The sequence below is a fragment of the Schistocerca americana genome, chromosome 2 (genome assembly GCF_021461395.2).
Source record: "Schistocerca americana isolate TAMUIC-IGC-003095 chromosome 2, iqSchAmer2.1, whole genome shotgun sequence".
Classification (NCBI taxonomy): Eukaryota; Metazoa; Arthropoda; class Insecta; order Orthoptera; family Acrididae; genus Schistocerca; species Schistocerca americana.
In genome coordinates, this window is record NC_060120.1 from 588,837,241 (window position 1) to 588,861,310 (window position 24,070).

Below are 24,070 nucleotides of genomic sequence, written 5' to 3' on the forward strand. Positions count from 1 at the left end.
ATATGCCTTTCCAACTGAATGGAAGGCAATGTGAGATACAAGCACTGGGAAGCTGAGAAGACACCCTAGTTAACACCGAGTTAACTTTAAAGATACACAAAACGAAGGAAACCAAGTAGATAGACAATGATGATAATCAGAAAAGAAAGCAACAATTCTCTAGTCTCAAATATTAACGGAGAATTGAGAAAGATGATCCTAAAACTGTACGCCTGAAGTTCTTAAGTTACGGAAGTGTACTGCGGAAACTGGGAAAACTAAAAGAGAAAATATTTGGGAAAAGCAGATTTCAAATCCACGTCCAGACATCCTGGTTTTCCTTTTTCGATGGTTTTCTAACTCAGTACGGCCTGAATTTATGTTCTTTGGCGTTGACAATTCTCTTTTTCTATGTCATTGTGGTAGGCTGGAAATTGCCTTAGCAGAAGGAAAATTGCTATTATACTTCATTCTTTTCAAAGAGTGACTTCTGAGCCCAGTCAGGACATAATGATTCAGCTATCGACAAACATTACTTTGTGGGAACTGGCTTTGATGAAAACAATTTTCTCTCTCATTGACACGTAAAAATATCTTACATCGGGAACACTGTTAATGAGTTCTTTATTCTTTATTGCAAACAGCATAGTTTTTACATTTTCCATTATTAGTAATAAAATCTGGCAATGAGTTCCAAGATTTTGGGTTCGAATTTCATTTGAAAGTGAAAACAACTCTCTTCTTTTGTTCTCAAAATAAATGGGAGATATTTCTTGTTATCAATGCCATCTTCTAACTGCGTTTGTTCAGCTTCTGGAAAATAACTAGAAATTTTCTGCAATCTTATCCTTGTGTTTCTCACGCGCAATGTACGTTGGTGACAGGAGAATGTTTCGGCAGTCAGCATCAAATACCGGGTCTCTAAATTTGCCCAAACTGAAGTTCTGGGTCCGTTCTTTTACTCTTTTTATATACAGGAGTCACGTGCGCTTTTTTCAGTCGCATGGGACCTTATGGTGGTCGAGAGATTCGCGATAAATGCGAGCTAGGTAACGGGCCAATGCCGTAGAATACTCCTTGTAAAACCCCATCTGGACATGGTGACTTATTTTCTTTCAAATCTTTCAGTTGTTACTCTACGCCAGGGATGCTTATTAGAACATCGTCCATACTGGAGTCTGCCCGATGCTCAAATGATGGTATGTTTTTGCGATTCTCCTGCGAGAACGGTTTCCTGAACGCGAAATTTAAAACTTCGGCTTTCGTTTTGCTGTCTTCAACTGCTACATCTGGTTGGTCAACAAGGAGCTGAATGGAAGCCTTACGCCTGTTCAGCGATTTTACATTGAACCAGAATTTTCTAGGGTTCTCTGTCAGATCTTTTGCTGAGGTACGATGGTGGTAGTTGCTGCACGCTTCACGCATAGATCTTTTCACAGGCGTAGGAATCTCTACTAACTATTGCTTATCGTCATTCTTGTTCTATTTTGAACCGAGAGTCCAAAAGCTTCTTCTTCCTCAGCATCTTCCGAATTTCGTTATTAAACCATGGTGGATCCTTTCCATCCTTTATCCACTTACTCGGCACATAACCCTTCTCACAACGATTTACAATCTGCTTGAACTTGGCCCATAATCTCTCTAACTCCATCTTAATGGAACTAAGTGACGTCAATTCACTCTGAAAGAGAGCTACTAACAACTGATTGTATGCTCTCTCTAGCAGAAACACTTTCTTAGCCTTCTTGACTGATTTATTAACTTTCATAACAGTAGTTACTAAGTTCACATCATGATCGCTAATCCCCGTTTCTGTGCTGTCTTTGTCTATAAGGTCCGGCCTATTTGTAGCTACAAGGTCTAAGGTATTTCCATTGCGTGTGGACTGCCGAGCTAGGCGCTCAAGACAGTTAACAGAAAACGTGCTCAAAAGTATTTCGAACGACTGTCTGTCTGTACCCCAGCCTATACATGGCTGGGGTAGGTTACAGCCGCCTCCAACTGGTGCTGCGTGATCTGGGAATTTACGCGCTATTCATCGCAGACTTTCTTTGAGTAACTTTAGAACTGTCGCAGCGAAATGGGGTGGCCGCTAAACATATCCAGCCATTGACTTGGTTTCACCTACACCTGTTACACGCGACCAGGTAAATTCACTGTCGCACCTCAATAGTGACAATATTTTATCTACTGCAATGAACACTCCTCCTCCTGCTCCTCCTCCTAAGGTCTCTAATCTCTCTATCCGATGTATGTTCTAAGACTCGTTAAATACCAAGGCCGGAATTCGAACCCAGGTCTTCTGCCCACTAGGTAGATGCACTAACCACAACGACACCCCGGCACAGTGCCTTTGCACAACTGCATGGACTAGCCTAGCACATCTCTCTCCTCAATCCAAATTCTAATTCACGCCTCAGATCACTTGATATCTCCCCCCCCCCCCCTAAACTCGAACAGCATTCCAAAGGCTCTCCACTGTATTGGAATATCATCTCAGCATCGAACGAAATGGGGATCCTGCAGGCAGAGGTGCCCCAATCAAATGAATGCGGAGGTACTGTTCCAATACACTGGAGAGCCTCTGCAATGCTGTTCGGGTTTAGGGGGAAAAATCAAGTGGGCTGAGGCATGAAGGGGAGTTTGGACTGAGGAGGGAGGTGTGCTAGAGTAGTCTGTACAGTTGTCTAAACCCACTGTGCCACGGTGGCGTAGAGGTTGGTGCATCTGCCTAGTGAGCAGAAGACACAATTTCGAATCCCAACCTTGGTACAAATTTTCATTCGTCACTTCAGACTGCATACATACATAATAAATATTTGAGACTTAAAAGGTCTCTGAAACCATATAGTTTCATTAAGTATTCAAGAACACGTTTTCATTCAGGATACCTGCTTACCAAAATTGGTTTATCAATACCAGACATGAAAATCTCCTAGAGTAACTCCATTGTTTCCTTATTTTCCAATTTTCTTTCAATTTTTTGTCATGCAAATACATGAAGCTATAGATTTGACAGGACTTGCAAATACGAAATATTTTATACGATAATTTTCTAAAAATTATCAATATATTGCGCTTATAAACAGTTATTATCATAAATAAATTTTTCGCGGAATTATGGAAAAAATATGAGGGACAGATTATGACAGAAAACGCTCAAAACGAAGCAGAGAATGACCCAAATCCAACAACACGCAACAGAATGGTGCAAACATTGCAAGTGAGGAGTTTCACATTGCTCCGGATACACAGATAATCATGCGTAAAAGTTCTGCGATATGTCAATAACGTATCAAACTCAGAATAAACGAGGCGCAACAGTACTGACAGGTTCCTAACGAAAAAGAATAGTTTATGCTCGTCTTTAAAAAAATTCGTGAGGCTCAGAGGTCCCGTCAGATCATAAAAGGTTGCACAGACTTTGACACAGTGGACAATTTCCTGCTGCGTTTTAGTTTAGTCTGAATTTGTGCTTCGTCTTGAAGAACTTAACATCCGATCAACAATCAAAGACCTATCTTTGAAAGTGAAGAGACGAGAAAAATTTGAAACACTGCACCCCCAAAAGTTGCTGAAAATTAAACTGACAACTGAGTGTTTGGAGTAAGGACAGTGGTTCCTTGATGTGATAGATACTGTTTACGAAACTTCCTGGCAGATTAAAACTGTGTTCCGGACCGAGAGTCGAACTCGGGACCTTTGCCTCTCGCGGGCAAGTGTTCTACCATCTGAGCTACCCAATCACGACTCAGGCCCCGTCCTCACAGCTTTACTTCTGCCAGTACCTCGTCTCCTACCTTCCAAACTTTACAGAATCTCTCCTGCGAACCTTGCAGAACTGGCAGTCCTGAAAGAAAGGATATTGCGGAGACATGGCTTGGAAAGCAGGAGACGAGGTACTGGCAGAAGTAAAGCTGTGAGGACGGGGCGTGAGTCGTGCTTGGGTAGCTCAGATGGTAGAACACTTGCCCGCGAAAGGTAAAGGTCCCGAGTTCGAGTCTCGGTCTGGCACAAAGTTTTAGTCTGCCAGGAAGTTTCATATCAGCGGACACTCCGCTGCAGAGTGAAAATCTCATTCTGGAAACATTCCCAAGGCTGTGGCTAAGCCATTTCTCCGCAATATCCTTTCATTCAGGAGTGTTAGTTCTGCAAGGTTCGCAGGAGAGCTTCTGTAAAGTTTGGAAGGTAGGAGACGAGGTACTGGCAGAAGTAAAGCTGTGAGGGCGGGGCCTGAAGTCGTGCCTGGGTAGCTCAGATGGTAGAGAACTTGCCCGCGAGAGGCAAAGGTCCCGAGTTCGAGTCTCGGTCCAGCACACAGTTTTAATGTGCCAGGAAGTTTCATATCAGCGCACACTCCGCTGCTGAGTGAAAATCTCATTCTGGAAACATTCCCAAGGCTGTGGCTAAGCCATGTGTCTGCAATATCCTTTCTTTCAGGAGTGCTAGCTTTGAAAGGTTCGCAGGAGAGCTTCTGTAAAGTTTGGAAGGTAGGAGACGAGGTACTGGCAGAAGTGTACGATGTGCCCTTTACAATGTGAGGCTTTTGAGGTTTATGACTGATGGGAATCTGTACTATAGAATTAGCACCACCAGTAGACAGTGCCCAATTGCTGATGCAGGCAGTTCTACATCCGCTCCTCTGCATGGGATCACAATCGCTATAATTTTCTTAAAAGAATTAAAAAAATAAATTTCCAGCACAGATTTCTTTAAATATTTAAAATAAACTCTTTAACGTTTGGCTAATTCCTTTCGATTAGACATTATCAGGCAGCATAACACCAACAATTAATTACTCTTACAGCATGTATATTTGGGCAGTAACGTTTGATTGGGTACCTATAAGTATTCATCAGAGTCTTGCTTGGAAAAGGCACAAGTATAACACATGTGGAGATCATACGCGGAATGAAAAACACGCAATCCATTTCCGGGTTTTGTCCTTGTGCCAGCATACATAACACATTAAAGTAGACCAAGGTAATTCTTGAACTGAAAACACCCATGACATGATAAATGTAGCAGATTTAACTATGGACACACCGTTTATGACTTGGCTTCTCATGTTGCGGTGACACCACAGTGGTGTCTCTTCCATATCCACATTCTTGAGATATGAAATCATGACTTATTTGGTTTCTGCTGGAAATTACAGTAACTGAAATGAGAGTAGTATCTGACTCGTAGTATTCAATTTTTTCTTATGTTATTTTCTTTAATGTGTAGGTGTGCTATTTGTAATTTCCATAAAGGTGCATCACAGAAATTATTTGGCACGCCATAAGCTTTTCGTTACTTACTGAACAGAGTGCCTCTCCGTAGCGGCCGACACCACAGTACGACCATGCAGGGCTGCAAAGCGTCACGGAATCGAAGTATGCATACCACAGCGTCTGCGAGCCTGCACCACCTGGGAAAACCACGTATCATCTTCACAAATCTTCGAATTTTTAAAAAGGAGTATAGCTATGTATGTTTTGGCTCAATCCGCACTTAAACGACCTCGGAAAGTACTAAGGGGAATGAAGTCACACTTGCAAGTAGCCTAGATGCGGGTGAAATGTTGTGGGTAATTTAAAAATTTCTCACATGTTCACACACACACACACACACACACACACACACACACACAGACACACACACACACAGACACAGACACACACACACACACACACACACACACACACACACACACACACAGGTGGTATAACTTCCCACCTGTCTGATGATGATGATACTGAGGAAGATGACGTGTAATTGTGAAAGAAAACTATAGTAGAGACAAGAGGTAGACTGGCAGCATCATTTTTCACTAAACCGTTAGTTAAAATGTGTGATACCGAATACGGCGTCAGATGGGATCCGACATCAAAAGTGTAGATGGCCGGTGATTGATATTGATGGGAACAATTCCATAATTCACAATGTAAGATGCCCAGGAATGAGAGTATCATGTAATTCATTGTTCTCTTGACTCATGAGAAGTAACTGGTTTAAGAATCATGAAAGATGATTGGTTTTAAGAATCGTGAGAAGAGGCTGTACATGTGGAGGAGACCTGGAGAAACTGGAAGGTTTCCAATTGATTAAACTAAGTGATCAAAAGTATCCGGACACCTGGCTGACAATGACTTAGAAGTTCGTGTCGCCCTCCATCGGTAATCCTGGAATTCAATATGACATTGGCCCACCCTTAGCCTTGATGACAGCTTCCACTCTCGCAGCCATACGTTCCGTCAGGTGCTAAAACATTTCTTGGGGAACGGCAGGCCATTCTTCACGGAGTGCTACACTGAGGAGAGGTATCGATGTCGGTCGGTGAGGCCTCGCACGCAGTCGGCGTTCCAAGACATACCAAAGGTGTTCTATAGGATTCAAGTCAGAACTCTGTGCAGGCCAGTCCATTACAGGGACGTTATTGTCGTGTAACCGCTCCGCCACAGGCCGTGTATTATGAACATGTGATGTGCTGAAAGATGCAGCCGCCATCCCCGAATTGCTCTTAACAGTGGGAAACAGGAAAGTGCTTAAAACATGTAGGCCTGTGTTGTGATAGTGCCACACAAAACAACAAGGGGTGCAAGCCCCCTCAATGACAAACACGACCACACCATAACACTACCACCTCCGAAGTTTACTGTTGGCACTACACACGCTGCCAAATGACAGTCACCAGGCATTCGCCATACCCACACCCTGCCATCGGATCGCCATATTGTGTACCGTGATTCGTCACTCCACACAACGTTTTTCCCACTGTTAAATCGTCCAATGTTTACGCTCCTTACATCAAGAGAGGCGTCGTTTGGCATTATTGGCGTGATCTGTGGCTTATGAGCAGCCTGACCAGGTTGCCTCCAAACACGTCTCCAACGATTATGTGGTTGAAGGCATATGAAGCGCTCGTGGGTGAAGAGAACGTGATACCAGTCCAGAGCGGTATGTTGTTGCGCCCATCTGTACCGCGCTGCACGGTGTCTTGGTTGCAAAGATGGACCTCGCCATGGACGTCGGGAGTGAAGTTGCGCATTATGCAGCCTATTGCGCACAGTTTGAGTCGTAACGGTTGCACGAAACGCATTATTCAACATGGTGGGGTTGCTGTCAGGGTTCCTCCGCGCCATAATCCGTAGGTAGCGGTCATCCACTGCAGTAGTAGCCCTTGGGCGGCCTGAGTGAGGCATGTCATCGACAGTTCCTGTCTCTCTGTATCTCCTCCATGTCCGAACAACATCGCTTTGGTTCACTCCGAGACGCCTGGACACTTCTCTTGTTGAGAGCACTTCCTGGCACACAGTAACAATGCGGACGCGATCGAACCGCGGTGTTGACTGTCTAGGCATGGTTGAACTACAGACAACACGAGCAGTGTACCTCCTCCCTGGTGGAATGACTGGAACTAATCGGCTGTCAGACCCTCTCCGTCTAATAGGCGCTGCTCATGCATGGTTGTTTACATCTTTGGGCGGGTTTAGTAACATCTCTAAACAGTCATAGCCACACCCAGCTCTATCTGGGGTATGGTGTTCACCCTGTCATCTGATCATCATTCAGAATGGTGAGTGCAGCTCAGCAGCCTTCTTAACTTAAAAGGCATGGTACCAGTCATTTTGTCAGTTTTTGTTTGGATTTGAGCAAGGCAGAGCTTTCGTTGTAGCCGGCCGGAGTGGCCGAGCGGTTCTAGGCGCTACAGTCTGGAACCGCGTGACCGCTACGATCGCAGGTTCGATGTGTGTGATGTCCTTAGGTTAGTTAGGTTTAAGTAGTTCTAAGTTCTAGGGGCCTGATGGCCACAGCAGTTAAGTCCCATAGTTCTCAGAGCCATTTGAACCACTTTTTTGTTCGTTGTAAACAATATCACAGTACGGATCACTGCTTCAGGTGGTATACTAATGATCACACACCATCAATTAAGACCACACTTTGTATGATCAGTTGTTTTTTAAGGATTTTAACAACATTATTTTTTAATTGTTGAGCAAAATCATGTGTTCAGAGTAATGGTAGTTACCATGACTGAAAAGTAATGTGAAAAGTAAGTGAAGTAGAGTTGTGAAAGAAAACCATAGCATAGGTAAGAATTAGGCTGTCAGCATCATTATTCAGTAAACCAACAGTTAAAATGTGCTATATTGAATACAGCAGCAGATTGGATCAGGCATCAAAAGTGTGGATGACTGTTGATACATATTGATGGGGACGATTCCATAATTCACAATGTAAGATACCCGGGAATGAGTGTATCATGTAATATATGTAATATATTGTTTAAAATTAAACCCGGCAAAAAGAGTTACACGAGTTCTGTAAACCGACCATCATATCCCCATCCAATGGGATCCAGGGGATAATGGCAGTCATCCTGTAAATTGATCACTACTCTCACATAAAACAGTATTACGAAGGTTAGACAATGTATTAGAAGACATAAAAAAGCAAAATGGACTACAAAGGGTTTGAAAAAAGCAAAACAAGCTGTTGGCGAAGGTTTATCAGTTAGAAAGGCTGCTGAAAATTTCTTCTAGGACACTATAAACCAGATTAAAGAGTGGAAGGGAATTAGACCAAAGCTTAGGAAGGAAATTTGACTGTCCTCCTGCACACGAATTAGCTCTTACTGGTCATGCTAAAACACCTGAAGCTATAATGTGTTTGAATATGCGATTCAAGAAGCATGCACTTCAATTTCTCGTCGAATCCATTTCTCAACCGCTACAGAAATTGATTTAAGGACGGCAGAAAGAAGAAGAAAGGCCAAGATGAAGATGTTAAGATCAAAGAAAACCAGATATTTATGACAGATGGCAGAGACCTTGGATGATGATGGTGATAATATTGAGGAAAGTGAAGTAGAGTTGTGAAAGAAAACCATAGCATAGGTAAGAATTAGGCTGTCAGCATCATTATTCAGTAAACCAACAGTTAAAATGTGCTATATTGAATACAGCAGCAGATTGGATCAGGCATCAAAAGTGTGGATGACTGTTGATACATATTGATGGGGACGATTCCATAATTCACAATGTAAGATACCCGGGAATGAGTGTATCATGTAATATATGTAATATATTGTTTAAAATTAAACCCGGCAAAAAGAGTTACACGAGTTCTTCAAAATTATGTTAAAACTTTTAGAGGTAACAATCCCCACAAGCAAAACTATCTCTCCTCCGACCAGTAAGTTCCAACAAAGCTGTAAATACTGTATGTGAGAGTTGCAGTAGTTGAAAGTGACCTCTATTTGTTGAGAGATGATGACATACGTATTGGCTTGGTAATATATTGGCATGGAGAGAAATAAAATGAACTTGACGTTCTCAGTTGAAAGATGCTGTCCATTGAAGCATCAACATATAACCAGAATGACCAGAATGAATTAGTAGACTGATTAGTTTCCTGGCTAGCTTAGAAAGTGGTAAGCAATAATTGGCAAGGTAATGAAACTACATCTATTGAAGAGGAACTTCAGGAATCACTGAATATTGCTTGAAGTTTACTGTAGCTGTGTATGAAAAAAATTTGTCAGTTGAATGACATATACAGATGTTGTGTTTCACGGAATACGAAAGTTTTGGAAACAGTTCACAGAATTATTGTGTAGGATTTAGCTTATCAAACAGCACATTTCGCATCTTGGGAACATATGGTGAGACATCATATTCTATTTCAATAGAAAAATTTACATACAGGCAGAATTATAGAGCCAATATTACAAGCTGGTCATCACTGTTCAGAAACCATTGATTAAAAGTAAGGCTGGACACTTCAGAGAAAGTTTAAGAAATGTTAACTGGGGAGATGTATATAATGAACCAAATGCCAGTGATAAATGCAACATATTAAGTGATAAATTTAGATCCCGTTTTGAGCACTGTTGCCCCAAAGAAATTACTAAATGTAGCACCAAACAGTTTTCAAAGAAACCTTGGACCACTACATGTATTGAAGTGTCTCCAGAAAGGAAAAGAAAATTGTATGAGGCAGCAAGAATTAGAAAAGACCCTAAAGAAATTTTACACTATAAAAATTATTGTAATATACTGAGAAAAGTAGTCAGAAAATCAAAAAAAATTAACAATTCGGGCAATAAAATCAAGTCACTATGGAATGTTGTAAAAAGAGAGACAGGAAAAGTAATCACTGGGGTAGATAGTATTACTATTATAGAGAATGAGACGATCTTAACGAAGAATACACAAGTAGCTAATGTATTTAACAATCATTTCTTAAGTGTAGGTGAAAAAAGAAAAAGCCGTGCAGTACATGGCAGAGTCAGTTTTGAGAAATCCTAGTCAGATTAATTTTCATCTAACAACCTCTTGTGAAATAAGGAAAATCATTAAATCTTTGAAAAATAAATTTCCTATTGGAGTAGATGACATCTCTAACAAGATATGAAAACAAGGTGGAGCAGTTGCAGCCGATGTTCTGAGTCACATCTGTAATGCATCACTAACGCAACGTATTTTCCCAGAGAGGTTAAAATATGCCATTGTCAAGACTATCTACAAAAAAGGGGACACCATAGATGTCAATAATTACTGGCCAACATCATTGCTCACAGAATTTTCATATATTGTCGAGAAAGTAATGTACTCAAGAGTGCTTAGCGATCTCAGCAGTAATGGGATACTTAATGAATCACTGTTTGGATTTCAAAAATGCTGTTCCACTGAGACAGCAATATACAGTTTCACTGCCCACATAATAGAGTCTTTAAATAGTAAAATGTCACCAATAGGAATTTTCTGTGACTTATCCAAAGTGTTTGATTGTGTGAACCATGACATTATGTACAGATATAACAATTCTGTGGTATAAATGGTAGGCATATGAGTGGTTTAAGTCATATCTACAGAATAGGAAGCAAAAAGTTTCTTTATATGGTTTAAGTGATTTAAGGAAGTTTCCCATTTCATCTAATTGAGGTAAAGTTATATTAGGTATTCCACAGGATTTGACCATGGGTCCCCTTCTCTTCTTGATAATCGTGAATGAGGTCCCTTCTTATCTGAAACAAAAAGCCAAACTGACACTTTGCTGATGATATAAGTATCATTATTATTCCAGTGAAAGAAACTCCATTAGAAAATACTACAAATAATGTCTTTGAAAAAGTTGCTTATTGGTTTCCTGCGAATGGGCTTGCTCTGAGCTTTGAAAAAACATGGTGCATCCAATTTTCTTCTGCAGAGAGTGAAGTTCCTTCAATAAGTATAACACATCAATGGAAGTCATAGCCAGGGTAGAGCATATTAAGTTTTTGGGTGTACATATAGATGAGAATCTTCATTCGAAAATTCATATTTTGGATCTCTTAAAGTGACTAGAATGAGCAACTTTTGCAATCAGAATAACTGTTAATTTTGAGGATATATAAATTAGCAAGCTAACATACATTGCATACTTTTAATCTCTGATCTCATATGGAATAATATTTTGAAGTAACTCAACACTTGGACAAAATGTAATCACTGCCCAAAAGAAAGTGGTTAGAATAATGTGTGGGGTTCATAGTCGCACATCTTGTAGGCATCTCTTTAAATGGTTAGGAATTCTTACAACAGCCTCACAATACATTTACTCAATAATGAAATTTGTTCACAACAATGTGGAAAAGTTTAAAAACAACAGTGACATTCATGATTATAATACCAGAAGAAAGAAAGACTTACACTATCCTCTACTTAACCTATCTTTGGCTCAGAAAGGGATAAAAGATGCTGCTGTAAAACTTTCGATAAATTACCAGATGAAACAAAATGTCTGACAGATGGCAGTAACAGTTACAAAAATAAATTTACATTATATCTCCATGACAACTCCTTTTATACCATAGATGAATTTCTGAATAGGAATAAATAAATGTATAGGTATAATATATGTATTTTGTGTCATTTAAGGGCAAGGTAACAAAATTTTGAATCTTAAAAAAAAGCCTTCATTCATGTGTGCATTTCTTATGCACTTGAACATTCCACATCATAATGGTTACTGGGAGGTTAAGAGTTGAGTGATAATTGTAAAATTTGGATAAAATTGAAAAGATTTCTGAAACACGTTTATGGAATTTGCGTTGCTGCTTGGAGGAAAAAACAGTTTCACATATGTACGGTCCGCAGCCCGTGGTCGTGTGGTAGCATTATCGTTTCCCGCGCCCGGGTTCCCAGGTTCGATTCCCGGCGGGGTCAGGGATTTTCTCTGCCTCGTGATGACTGGGTGTTGTGTGATGTCCTTAGGTTAGTTAGGTTTAAGTAGTTCTAAGTTCTAGGGGACTGATGGCCATAGATGTTAAGTCCCATAGTGCTCAGAGCCATTTGAACCATATGTACGAGTGTATTTAATGTATGGTTCAGTACACCCAGATGAACCATGGAGCTTGTCGACGTGGGGTGGCTTGTGAGCCTCGATGATACAAATAGCTGCACTGTAGCTGTACTGTAGGAGCAACAACAGCAACGAGGGTTGCATGGGGAGAGGACAGACTAACATGGTTCCTGAAGAGATTCATCACTGAATGGATGATTGTCTAGATGATTGACTGATCTGGCAGTGTAACATTAGCTAATATAGTCTTGCTGTGCTGATGGTGCAAATGGCTGAAAGCAAGGGGAAGTAACAGTCATTATTTTGTCTGAGGGCATACATCTCTGCTGCATGGTTTCATACAGCTTCATGATGTTGGCTTTCTCTTGGGTAAAATTTTCCAGAGGTGAAATAGTCCCCCCCCTTATATCCAGATGGGGCCAATTCAGGAGGATGTGGTTTGCTGAACCCTTTAATTGGGTGGGGAGATTAGTGAAATCATAAAGGGAAATGAGTAGGTTGGAATTAGATATTGTGGGAATTAGTGAAGAGTGGTAGCAAGAAGAAAGTGACCTCCAGTTATTTGAATACAGGGCTGCAAACACAAAATCAAATAGAGGCAGTGTAAAAGTAGGTCTGATGATGACTAAGAAAACAGGAATGCATTTAAGCTACTATGAACAGAGTAGCGAAAGCATTATCATAGCCAAGATAGACATGAAGCCAACACCACCTGAGTAATACTTGTTTATATGCCACCTAGCTCCACAAATAATGAAGAGATTGAAGGCTTGTTTAATCAGGTATATAAGAAAGACCTGCCCATCTACAGGGTCTCTTAAACCCTTAACTAAAATTTCACTAAATGAAATAAAAAATTACAACCCTTGTAGAGGAGCAATAAGGTTCTACATACGCCAAGTCATACACAGATACAATATTGTACAGAAGTCCACTGACTACAACAGACAAAGCTATCTTTTGATTTTTTGATTTACAGAAGGCTTTTAATATGTGGCAAACCTGCTCTATAATCGAAGTGTTTCTCCTAATTTAATAAAAACAACTGAAGACATTTATTCTATCAACTAAGTCCAGGCGAAAATTAATTCCAGGTTAACTAGCTGTATACCAGTTCCTGGCAGTATTAGACAATGTGACTCTTTGAGCCAGCTTCTTTTTAATATAGCGATGGATGAGGTGATAAAGAAGGTATTGGCTGGTACTGGTTATATGCTGGGGTATGAAGAAATATGATCATTAGTTTTGTTATGCTGTTGATTGAGGGCATTATAACTCAGGTAGAAGAAATCGAAGCTTTCAGGTGTGTCAGTGGCATTGTAATTCTGTCAGAGGTAGCAAATGACCTGGAAGCAACAAAACAGAGTGGATAGCACCTTGAAAAGAGATTATAAGATGAACATCGACAGAAGTGAAACAAGGGTAATAGAATGTAGTACAATTAAATCTGGCAATGCGGAGGGATTACATTAATAAGAGACACTGAAAGTAGTAAACGAAATTTGCTATCTGTGCAGCAAAGTAACTGAAGACAGACGAAGTAGAGAGGACAGAAACTGAAGACTGTGAATAGTAAGTAGAGGATTTCCATAACAGAGGTATGAATTAACATACAATAAGAGTACAGGTGTTAAGATGTTTTTCTGAAGGTTTCTTTCTGGAGTGTTGACGATAGTTTAGGCAAGAAGAGAGCAGAAACTTTTGAAGTGTCGGTATTACAGAACAATGTTGACATTTTAGATGGGTGGATCGAATAACTAATGAGGAAGTACTGAATCAAACTGGGAAAAAGAAATTTGTATCACAGCTAAATTAAAGGGTCGTTCGATAAACACATCCTGAGGCATCAAGAAATAGCCAAATTGCAGAGGGAGACCTTGGCATGAATACAGTAAGCAGGTTCAAATGGATGTAGGTTGCAGTAGCTGCGCATAAATGAAGAGGCTCGCTCGTGGAAGACTAATGTGTATGGACTAAAGACCACAACAAAATGTGACAGTAGCTACAGTGCCCACAAAATTGTGCGATAGAGTGTACATCCCAAGGTTTACGACATGGTTGGAGTACTTCACAAGTCATAAACCTCTATTGATTAGTAATACCTTAAATGACATAACATATTGAGTTAACTACGAAGAATGAACAATAATTAGTGCCCAAAATCTTCATTTCTAGAACCTTTTATGAATATTACGTATAAAGCAGTACTACTAGATTGCTTTCAACCAGACTTCACACAGAACAATAGACTTCACAAGTATCAGCACTGTGGAGTTTATAACATCCTAGCTTATGTTTTTTCCAGCCCCTGGCGTATTGATTGCTCTGCACAACAAGCATGTTGTCTGAGAACATCATCAGTCCTCCAAGTCAACATGCTTTGCAGGGCAGCCTACATCCCAGAGACAAGAAATGTCTTCCAGTCCCCAACATGTATGTTGCGCTGCATGACAGACATGTTGTGTTGGAGTATTATCAGCCTGCTCTATCGACCTTCATTGCATGGCGACCTGTACATCAAGCACAAGTAAATGATTTTTAGTCCCCTGACATGTAAACTGCCCTGCATGGCAGGCATGTTATCAGAGTAGTATAGCCTGCTTTATTGAACTATATTGTAGGGGCTACATGCACGGATGAGCATAGCTGGAGACAGGTTGGGATGGGTAGGGGAAGGGTGGACAGAGAGAAGGGTTGAGGAAACGGACAAAGAGAAGCGGAAGAGCAGATGAAGAGACAGGGAGAGTAGGGACACGGAGATAAATGGATAGAAGTGTCAGGATGAGGTGGACAGAGAGAGTGAGGAAGTGATGGACGCAGAAAAGGGGAGGAGGAGGTGATTTTAACACATGTGTCAAATGGGTCAAGCTGCAGGGAAAAGGCTAGTGGAAATATACAATTGAAAGTATTGTGTAGTACCTTACTACACATGAAAAGCGTTAACTATGACAACGTATCCAGTGTCTTAAAAAAGGAAGGAAGAGGGTTTAATGTCCCTTCAACAGTGACGTCATAAGAGAAGGAGCAATAGCTCAGATTATGTGAGGCTGGGGAAGGAAATCAGTCGTATTCTTTCAAAGGAAGCATGCCGGCATTTATATTAAGCGATTTAGGAAAGCAGAGAAAATCTAAATATTACTGGTCTTACGTGGACTTGAAACATTATCCTTTCGAGTGCGAGATCAGTGTGTTCCCCACTTCGCCACCTCGCTCCGTCAGATGTGTGAAGAACATCTTTGTTACCACCACACTGAAGGGGACATGCATTTAATACCTTGAAAATATACCGTGGTTCCTAGTGTGTTTTAAGGCTGACCTGTTGTTTGCGATCCCCATCCACAAACGGTGTTTTCTGATCCTTCGAGACTACTATCCACGTCCGAGTAGCGGGGCAGAACGGCTGGCTTGATGTATTCTGCAACAAAATTCAGAAACAAGAGCGACATTTTTGTAAGTTGTATTTGTGTGTACTCTATACCTGATTTCACTCAAAAGTAAATAACAAAACAATATCAGCTGACATTATGTGTCACCTATCTAAGCAGTTGACTGTGCAAATCACAACATTTCGTTATAAAAACTGAGATTTATTGGATTTAACGGTATTGTTAGCAGATGACTTAAGTCATTTTTAAAAAAAGAACGCAGAAATTTGTATATGGTAATCCATTTTCTGTAGAATGAGAATTTTTTTCTGACTTGGTGAAAGTCATTAATGGTATTCTACAAGCTTCAGTACTGTGTCCTCCCTCATTTCTCATATAGAGAGTGTTAATGATCTTCCACTTAATACACATAAAGCAGAATTAGTACCTTTGATATATGACACAAGCATTATAATTAATTCCGACTGACATGGAGCATAAGAGCAAATTGTAAACAATATGTTTCTGCAAACGACATCTTTTACATTTTAAGAAAATGTAGCATATTCAATTCTGCGTGTCAAAGTTATAAATTTAAAGCTCAAACAGGAATTAGTAGCAAGGCAGTTCTAAAACTCCAAGTGTACGTTGCCACGAGAATTTAGATAGGAAAAAACACATTTTAAGGCTTCGTAAAAAATCAGTTTAGCCACATTGGCGCTTCATGTTATCGTAATAAAAAAAGTTACCATATTTTGCTTATTTTCTATCGGTAACGACATATGCAATTGTTTCTAGGGGTAATTTTTCCTCGTAGATAATCAACCATAATTTAGAAGGAATAATGACATTCATAACTAGAATATTGGAAAAGAATAACGCATTCATTAATCTTCATTAGAATTGATGCTAGCTCGGAAAGTGGTCAATAATGCTGCTGCCAAAAGCTTTTATCACTTACCATATGACATTAAACGTCTAATAAAGCTAAATTGGAAAGTAGGCAAGTATTTCCTTGTGGGCAATAGCTGTTTCATATAACAATTTTCATTGGTAAACTTATACCTTATTTTGTCCAAAAATGTTACACAATACATGTGTTGTTAAATCAGAACTTGTTTTCCGTTCTGTGAACTTATATGCAAATGTTTAGCATGCAGTTATCCAATTGCAATTCTGTAAACTGAGTCAGTACTCGTTATTACGATATATCCTACAAAGTAACCTATGGATCAAGTAACTAATTCACATCATGATGCTTGAAGAAACAGAGCCGGCGAAAGAGCGATTTTATTGAGTCTAGCAAGTCATATGTGAATATACAATGAAGGACAAAGACGTAAACGATGGTTGTAATCAAACTGTATTATTTGAATGCGACGACATAAGTTCGCAAATTATATAAAATTCACAAAACATCCGGAACAGAGCAAGCCATGTAAATGTTAAAGATTAGAAAGCGACAGCGTGTAACTGGCTGGGCGCAAGATCTGAACGAGTGTGGTTGGCTACTGTAATAAATATAGTTGTCTACCAGCAATAAACTTTGCACGAGAGATCATGAAGCCTCTTTAACGCTAAAGTATTTTATAGAGTCATAACTGGCAGAATTAGAGACACCTATCTAGTAACGTGTAGTACATTATTCTGCCTTGATGACCTAATGACGGGGTTGACACATTGTAGCAGGAACCCCACGAAACTCCGAAAGCTTAAAGGAGCCGTGCTGATTCCTGATCGCTGAACCATAGTCCACAACACACGGTGACCCGTGCCAGTTGTGTGTAAAGTGGGAGCAAGAAAGTAGATGGCGTCCCAGGCACACTCAATAAAGTGAACGTCTGTGACCTTGGGAGGTGGGAGTGGCGCACAGAAAAATCCCCAAATCACTGTCTCAATCTGGAAATGATGAGGTCTTGGCGAAAGTACAGGACACCTAATAATCTTTTTTTCTGGGTTCATCCGTCTTCTAATTAATTCGATTCAGTCCACTGCGCCTTCTCTCCTATGATAACCTCTTCAGCTCAAAGTAACAACTACTCTCCTCAGTTCCTGTGCTGGTTATTTTCCAATACCTGTCTTCCTCTATACTGTTTCCCTCTGCAAGACCTTCTACTGCCATGGAGATTATTCCCTCATGTCAGAATACAGGTCTTGTCATCCTGTCCTGTCTTCTAGTCATTGTTTTTGCAGTGTTTTCTTTCCTCACCCATCCTTATCTTCTCAGTCAACGTAATTTTAACAGCTTTCTGTAACACATCTCAGACACTCAGTAAAAAACATTCAACAGCCTAGATCGCATAAAACATTTCTTTATTTAAGACAACCGGTTTTGACAGAATTTGCTATCAACTTCTCTTAAAAATCTTTTTATTGTGAAACGTGTTCATTTTACTTTTTTAACACCAAATTATAATATGGATAAAAATCAGCACATTATAAAAGGTTCATCATAACTAAAATATTTAATGTACTGGCTTTTATCCACACAACAATTTGGCATGAGTTTCAACGTAAAATGGACACATTTCACAACAAAAAGATTTTTAAGATATTAAGATGACAGCAAAGTCTGTCAAAACCTGTTTTCTTAAATAAAGAAATATTTTATGTGATCTAGGCTATTCAACCCTTTTTAACAAGTAAAACAGCTTGCTTCTTCAGTATTCTCAAAATGAGAAAATTCAATCAGACACTTAGATCTTCTTCTTTTCTGGTTTTCTCTCATTCCATACAGTGCCGTGCTCCAGACTACACGCAGAAAAGACTGCATTCTTCGCCTTGCTAGTCTGCTTCCTACATCCGCCTTGCTTCATCCATCATACGTTATTTTGATTCTAAGGTAGAGGAATTAACTCACTTCATGATTCCCCGTTCTGATGTTAAGTTCATCGCTAATCCCATTTCTGCTACTCCTGATACCTTCAGTCTTTCTTCGGCCGAAGTGGCCGTGCGGTTAAAGGCGCTGCAGTCTGGAACCGCTAGACCGCTACGGTCGCAGGTTCGAATCCTGCCTCGGGCATGGATGTTTGTGGTGTCCTTATGTTAGTTAGGTTTAACTAGTTCTAAGTTCTAGGGGACTAATGACCTCGGTAGTTGAGTCCAATAGTGCTCAGAGCCATTTTTTCAGTCTTTCTTCAGTTTACCATCAGGAGTGGGTGCTCTTCACTCCATTCACCAGGTCCTGCAATTGTTCCTCACTTTCGCAGAGGACAGTAATGTCATCAAAGAATCCTATCATTGATGTCCTTTCACCGTGAACTTTAGTCTCACAGTCGAACTTTTATTTTATTTCTGGCATTGAAAGGTGGCTACACTGAGTCACAGCGCCAGAGATTGCGCCAAGGAGTATTATTCAGCCGCCTCCACTGGCAGTGCTTATTGAGAAGTAGCAGTAGGCAGTGCTTGTTGAGATGTAGCAGTGGTGAGTCGTTGTTGAGAAGATGTGGTAGTGAGTGCCTGTTCAGATGTTGTAGTATTGTTTTGATGGGCTAGACACCAGATGTTGTTGGATTGGGGATGCTGTAATGATCAGAGCGTGCTTTTCGTCAATATATATGAAGGTAAAAAAAATTCCTTTTTTTTATTATTTCAATGTCTTAAACAATAATGCCTCTTGGTCACAGGTTCAGTCAACAAAGCATCTGGCTCGTGTTCTTGTATTAGACTGTATTTCTGGTTTCTATGTGCAATTATACTATTTCTGTTTATTTTTTTTAATTACTTCAGTATAAATGGTATTTAAAATATCTTGTCGTATTGAGGAAGAACCGTGCCAGATGTGTACGTTGAATCACACTTCCACACACAGAACAGCGACACTTGTGCCTTGTTGTTTCGTAGCTTTCATAGTTGCTGGGGACTTAATTAATTAATTGTGCTAACGGAAGTTTTCTTTCGTTCTTTGTTGTTATTCTATGCAGTCAGATTGCGTACTACACCAGACAGGACCAACCAGTTATGAGACTGCATAACCAGACAGACAGCGACAAAAATTCAAAGTATTTGCATTATATAAAATAATTAAGCCCCCATTCACGTGGCGACCCTGCCAGGATCGTCCCTTGGAATTCTTCTGATTGTAAAAATAGCAGACAGTAGTACTGTTGAAGTAATTTGTAGTTTAGTAATTGTAGTCTATATTGCATGTGTAGATTTGGTAACTGAACATTTATAGTTGTCTTGACATTCTTTTAATGGTATATTGGCAGAATTTAATTTTTGATGTCTTGTATACAGGTCTGACAATTTTGTGCAATTGTGAAGGTTTTAATTGTTCGTTAGGCGTGTTTGTCGGGAAACATTTCATGTGAATGGTATTGTTGGAGATAAAGTCTCATTGTGTATAATTTTCTTATAGTGACGAGTTTTGTATGTTTTGTAAATGATTACGCGATCGATGAAAAGGCAAAAATGATGGATAGTCAGAATAACGAAATTGTTGATATGGCGAACTCGCCAACACAGGATAACAGATTGATGAATAATGAAGTGGAAAACAATTTAATAAGTCGGGAAAATAATCCGGAAACAGTTCAAAATTTTTCACAATCAAAAAATTTTCAGAATACGATATTAACGACAGAAGATTTTGGAATAGTATTGAACAACGATAGCTTTACAGCTATGACGAAAGAAGCTGGTTTTGCGGGAAATGTTAGGGGCGAAAGGAATTTCGAACCAGTCAATGTGGAGCAGTTGATGGGTGCAATATTAAATCTGGGATCACAGTTGGGATCTGAATTAAAAACAGTAGGATCACAAATAGGAACAATTAAAACAGAGATAGGAACAATTAAAACTGATATGGGAACAACGGAAACACGGTTAGGATCTGAATTAAAAACAGTGGCAACACGTTTAGAAACAGAGATGGAAACAATGGAAACACGGTTAGATTCACGAATAGGGACATGTTTCAGAAACATGAAAGATGAATTAAAGAAAGAAATTAGAGAACAAGTACAACCGATTTTGAATGTTCACAATAATAGATTAATTTCAATAGAATCAGACAAAAGGAACAGGATAGAGAACAGGAAGAAAGAGATCGCGTGATAGTACAAAAATTTTCAGAGTTAAATTTACAACGTGCACAAGATGAGGAAGAAATATTTGAAAGAATCAAGGAATCCGTACCAAATGACAGATTAAATAACCTAACACAACAGTATGAACAGTTAACTACTAAATGTGTTAATACTGAAACCCAAGTCGCGACACTTATGGAAGACGTAAATAAACAGAAAGAAAAAATAGATGACTTATCGGAAAGAGTGGAGGAGATTTCAGATAAATTGACAAGTCTTAGTGTAAATGGGGACAGAGATTCAGATGGTATAGCTCCATTGCCATTTGCAGAAACCGAAGAGTACCAGAACATTAATAAACATGTTGAAAATCAAGGAAAATTTAATGAACGCGTTAAAAAGGAATTTGAGGCATTACAAAAGCAAGTCAAACAAATTGAAGGCGAAATCGTAGGAAAAGACAGCAGAAGAAATTTAGAATCACAGACAGCAGAGGGGTTTGAAGAAAATAATTTGTTTCATTTACGGGATGCAACAAGAGAGCGCCAGGTGCGCGAACTTGATAATAATCGACATTCGGACTGGGACAGACGCGGTAGGTCTTTGTCGCCACGAGGAGAAAATTTTGACTATAAACACTTCTTAACTGTTCGGATATTTAAGGTCTTTCGCAATTCTAAGAACGACATACATCCATGTTCATGGTTACATCAATTTATGTACGCACTTCCACCAAATTGGCCACTAAGTCACAAACTGGAATTTATGTGCGGATATTTAGAAAACGAACCGGTGACGCGGATGCGCGCACTTATTAGAGATTGTAATAATTTAAATGATTTTTATCATGCATATCTATCGGCATATTGGTCCGAAAACATGCAAGACAGAGTCAAACACAGTCTTATTATGCAGCGTAATTTTAAACAGTCTGAGTTCCGCACTCCAGCAGAATACTTCGAAGACATGATTCGAAAGAATCAATTCCTGTCCAACCCTTATAGCCCGACTGAATTAATTCGCATTAGTTTAACTAAGCTGCCACAATCGATAAGACAAATTGCTTTAGCCGGAAGATGTAAAGACGACATTGAGACTTTTAAGACGTTGCTACAAGAACTTGAGTATGACAACGACGACGGGACTTCTTGTAATTTTTTCAGTAACAGTAATTACAATAGATTTTCAGAGAAAAGGGATAGTGATCGGAACGGACGTTATATGGGTAATTTTGAGAGTGACAGACGAAACAGACAGGACAATAGATAACAGCCTTATGACAATAACAGACGGTCTAACAGAAATTACACAGACAGTTATAATAACGGAAACTCCTACCGAAATGATCAATCATACAGAAATAGTAATTGGTATCATCAAGACAGAAATTATTCATAGAATAATAGAAATTCTTACTACAGAAATAACCAGGGTAGTAGATACAACAATAATTTCAGAAGTGACAGTCGAAATTACACAAGAAGTGGTTATGCAGGCAGACAGGAAAATAGAAATTTTAATAACAGATACAACCAGGAATTTGCATCCAACAGGCAGGAAGGACCTAATTGGCATCCTCCACGTGACAGAACTTCAGAGAGACAAGTGCAAATCGTAGAAATTGATCCGCAAAATGACGCGAATAATTAGAGTCCTCAGGGGATTCACTACGCTAAGTGAATATGTGCTGTAGCGTGCACAGGGCCCCGAGTTGTAGTGGTGCTATTTCCCTTTTAATTTTCTGCACCGCTGCCTCCTCTTTTACTATTCTTTGTATCTATCAAAACTACTCTTCGACTATCAATCTATCTAGAGAGTCAGTAAACAATAACCGGATATGACTATTTTACCCAAAAGTGATTTCGGAAATTACCGTTTGGACTTACTATATTTTCTGTAGCATTCATTCGTAGTTTAAACGAAATTTTACCTGTTTATCTTCGTGACAATATTACTTCATATGTTGACGATATTCTTATTGCTTACGTTCTTGGAGTGAGCATAACAAAATTTTGGGTTCATTATTACGTATTTTTGCAAGAGTTGGCATTACAGTGAACTTGAAAAAATCTGAATTTGGTCGTTCTCATGTGAAATTTCTTGGTCATATTATTTCTACAGAAGGTATTCTTCCTGATCCAGAGAACCTAGACGCTGTTCGTAATTATGCTGTTCCCACCACAAAACGTGATGTTCGTAATTTCCTTGGTGTCTGTAATTTTCTTAGACGCTTTGTTAGATTGGATAATTTGGCGACTCATCGTTTGTGTGAACTATCTGGAAAGAATTCTAATTGGTGTTGGGATGAGGAAGCTCAATCAGAATTTGAACAACTTCGTGATTCTTTAGTTGCTGCTCCACTTCTTTCACATCCGGATTTATCTAAAGATTTTTGTTTGGCGACGGACTCATCATACAAAGGCCTAGGTGCACACTTATTTCAAGAGATAGAAGAAAACGACGTTGTAGTACAGAAAACTATTGCATTTGGAAGTCGTGTTCTCTCTAAATCAGAAAAGAATTATTCTATTACGGAACTTGAAGCCTTGGCTGTTGTTTGGCTTTCACAAAATTTCGGACATTTTTGTATGGGAGATATACTAAGGTACTAAGGTTTACACCGATCATCGAGCTCTGGAATTTCTTATGTCAACAAAATTAACATATGGAAGATTGTCACGATGGGCGCTGTATCTACAGGAATTTGATTTTAGTATTGTTTACATACAGGGTTCTTCAAATATTATCGCTGATGCTTTATCACGTGCACCTATGGGTTTGAAACAAAGTGCTGAAGAGGACTGCAAAGAAAACAATTATTGTTTGATGTATATTCAAGGTGTTGCGTTTGAGAATTTTATTTCGTCTTCGCTCCAGGACATCGCTAAGGAGCAAAATAAAGATCCAATCTGGAAGGACATTAAGGAGAAGTAGAGGAGAAAGGAAAGCGTAGCGATTAGACAGTATTATTTAGTTCGCAATGATATTCTTTTTAAACGAAAATCGGTCGAAAACTCTGTTTGGTTAGTTTGTATTCCTGATGAGTGGGTTAATAAATTGATTTGGTATACACATTTCAGTTATGCACACTTTGGTCCCAGAAAATGCTTTCATAAATTACGAGAAAATTGTTACTTCAGTAATATGGAAAAACGTATTCGATCTGTTCTTGCCAAATGCAAATTATGTCAAAAGGCTAAGCCGCCAACTATTTCTCACAGAGCACCGTTGTTTCCTATCATTCCAGCGAAATTAAAGGAGATAGCTGCAGTCGATTTGTTCGGTCCAGTGGTTCGTTCTACTAATGGTTTTGCGTACATTTTGGTAGCAGTGGAATTGACATCAAAATATGTGTTTTACACCTTT

The 24,070-nt window shown here is 39.5% G+C and overlaps 1 protein-coding gene across 1 annotated transcript in view; it reads right to left on the bottom strand.

Moving 5' to 3' along the window:
* The window catches only part of LOC124594208 (chymotrypsin-like), a 57,445-nt gene that overhangs the window by 13,826 nt on the left and 19,549 nt on the right, over nucleotides 1-24,070 (bottom strand). Inside the window, exons 3-4 of the mRNA XM_047132568.1 lie at nucleotides 15,626-15,724; nucleotides 5,283-5,392 (exon numbers count right to left, since the gene is read on the bottom strand). Of these exons, the coding sequence (XP_046988524.1) occupies nucleotides 5,283-5,392; nucleotides 15,626-15,724 (209 nt within the window). The remainder of the gene's footprint in view (nucleotides 1-5,282; nucleotides 5,393-15,625; nucleotides 15,725-24,070) is intronic.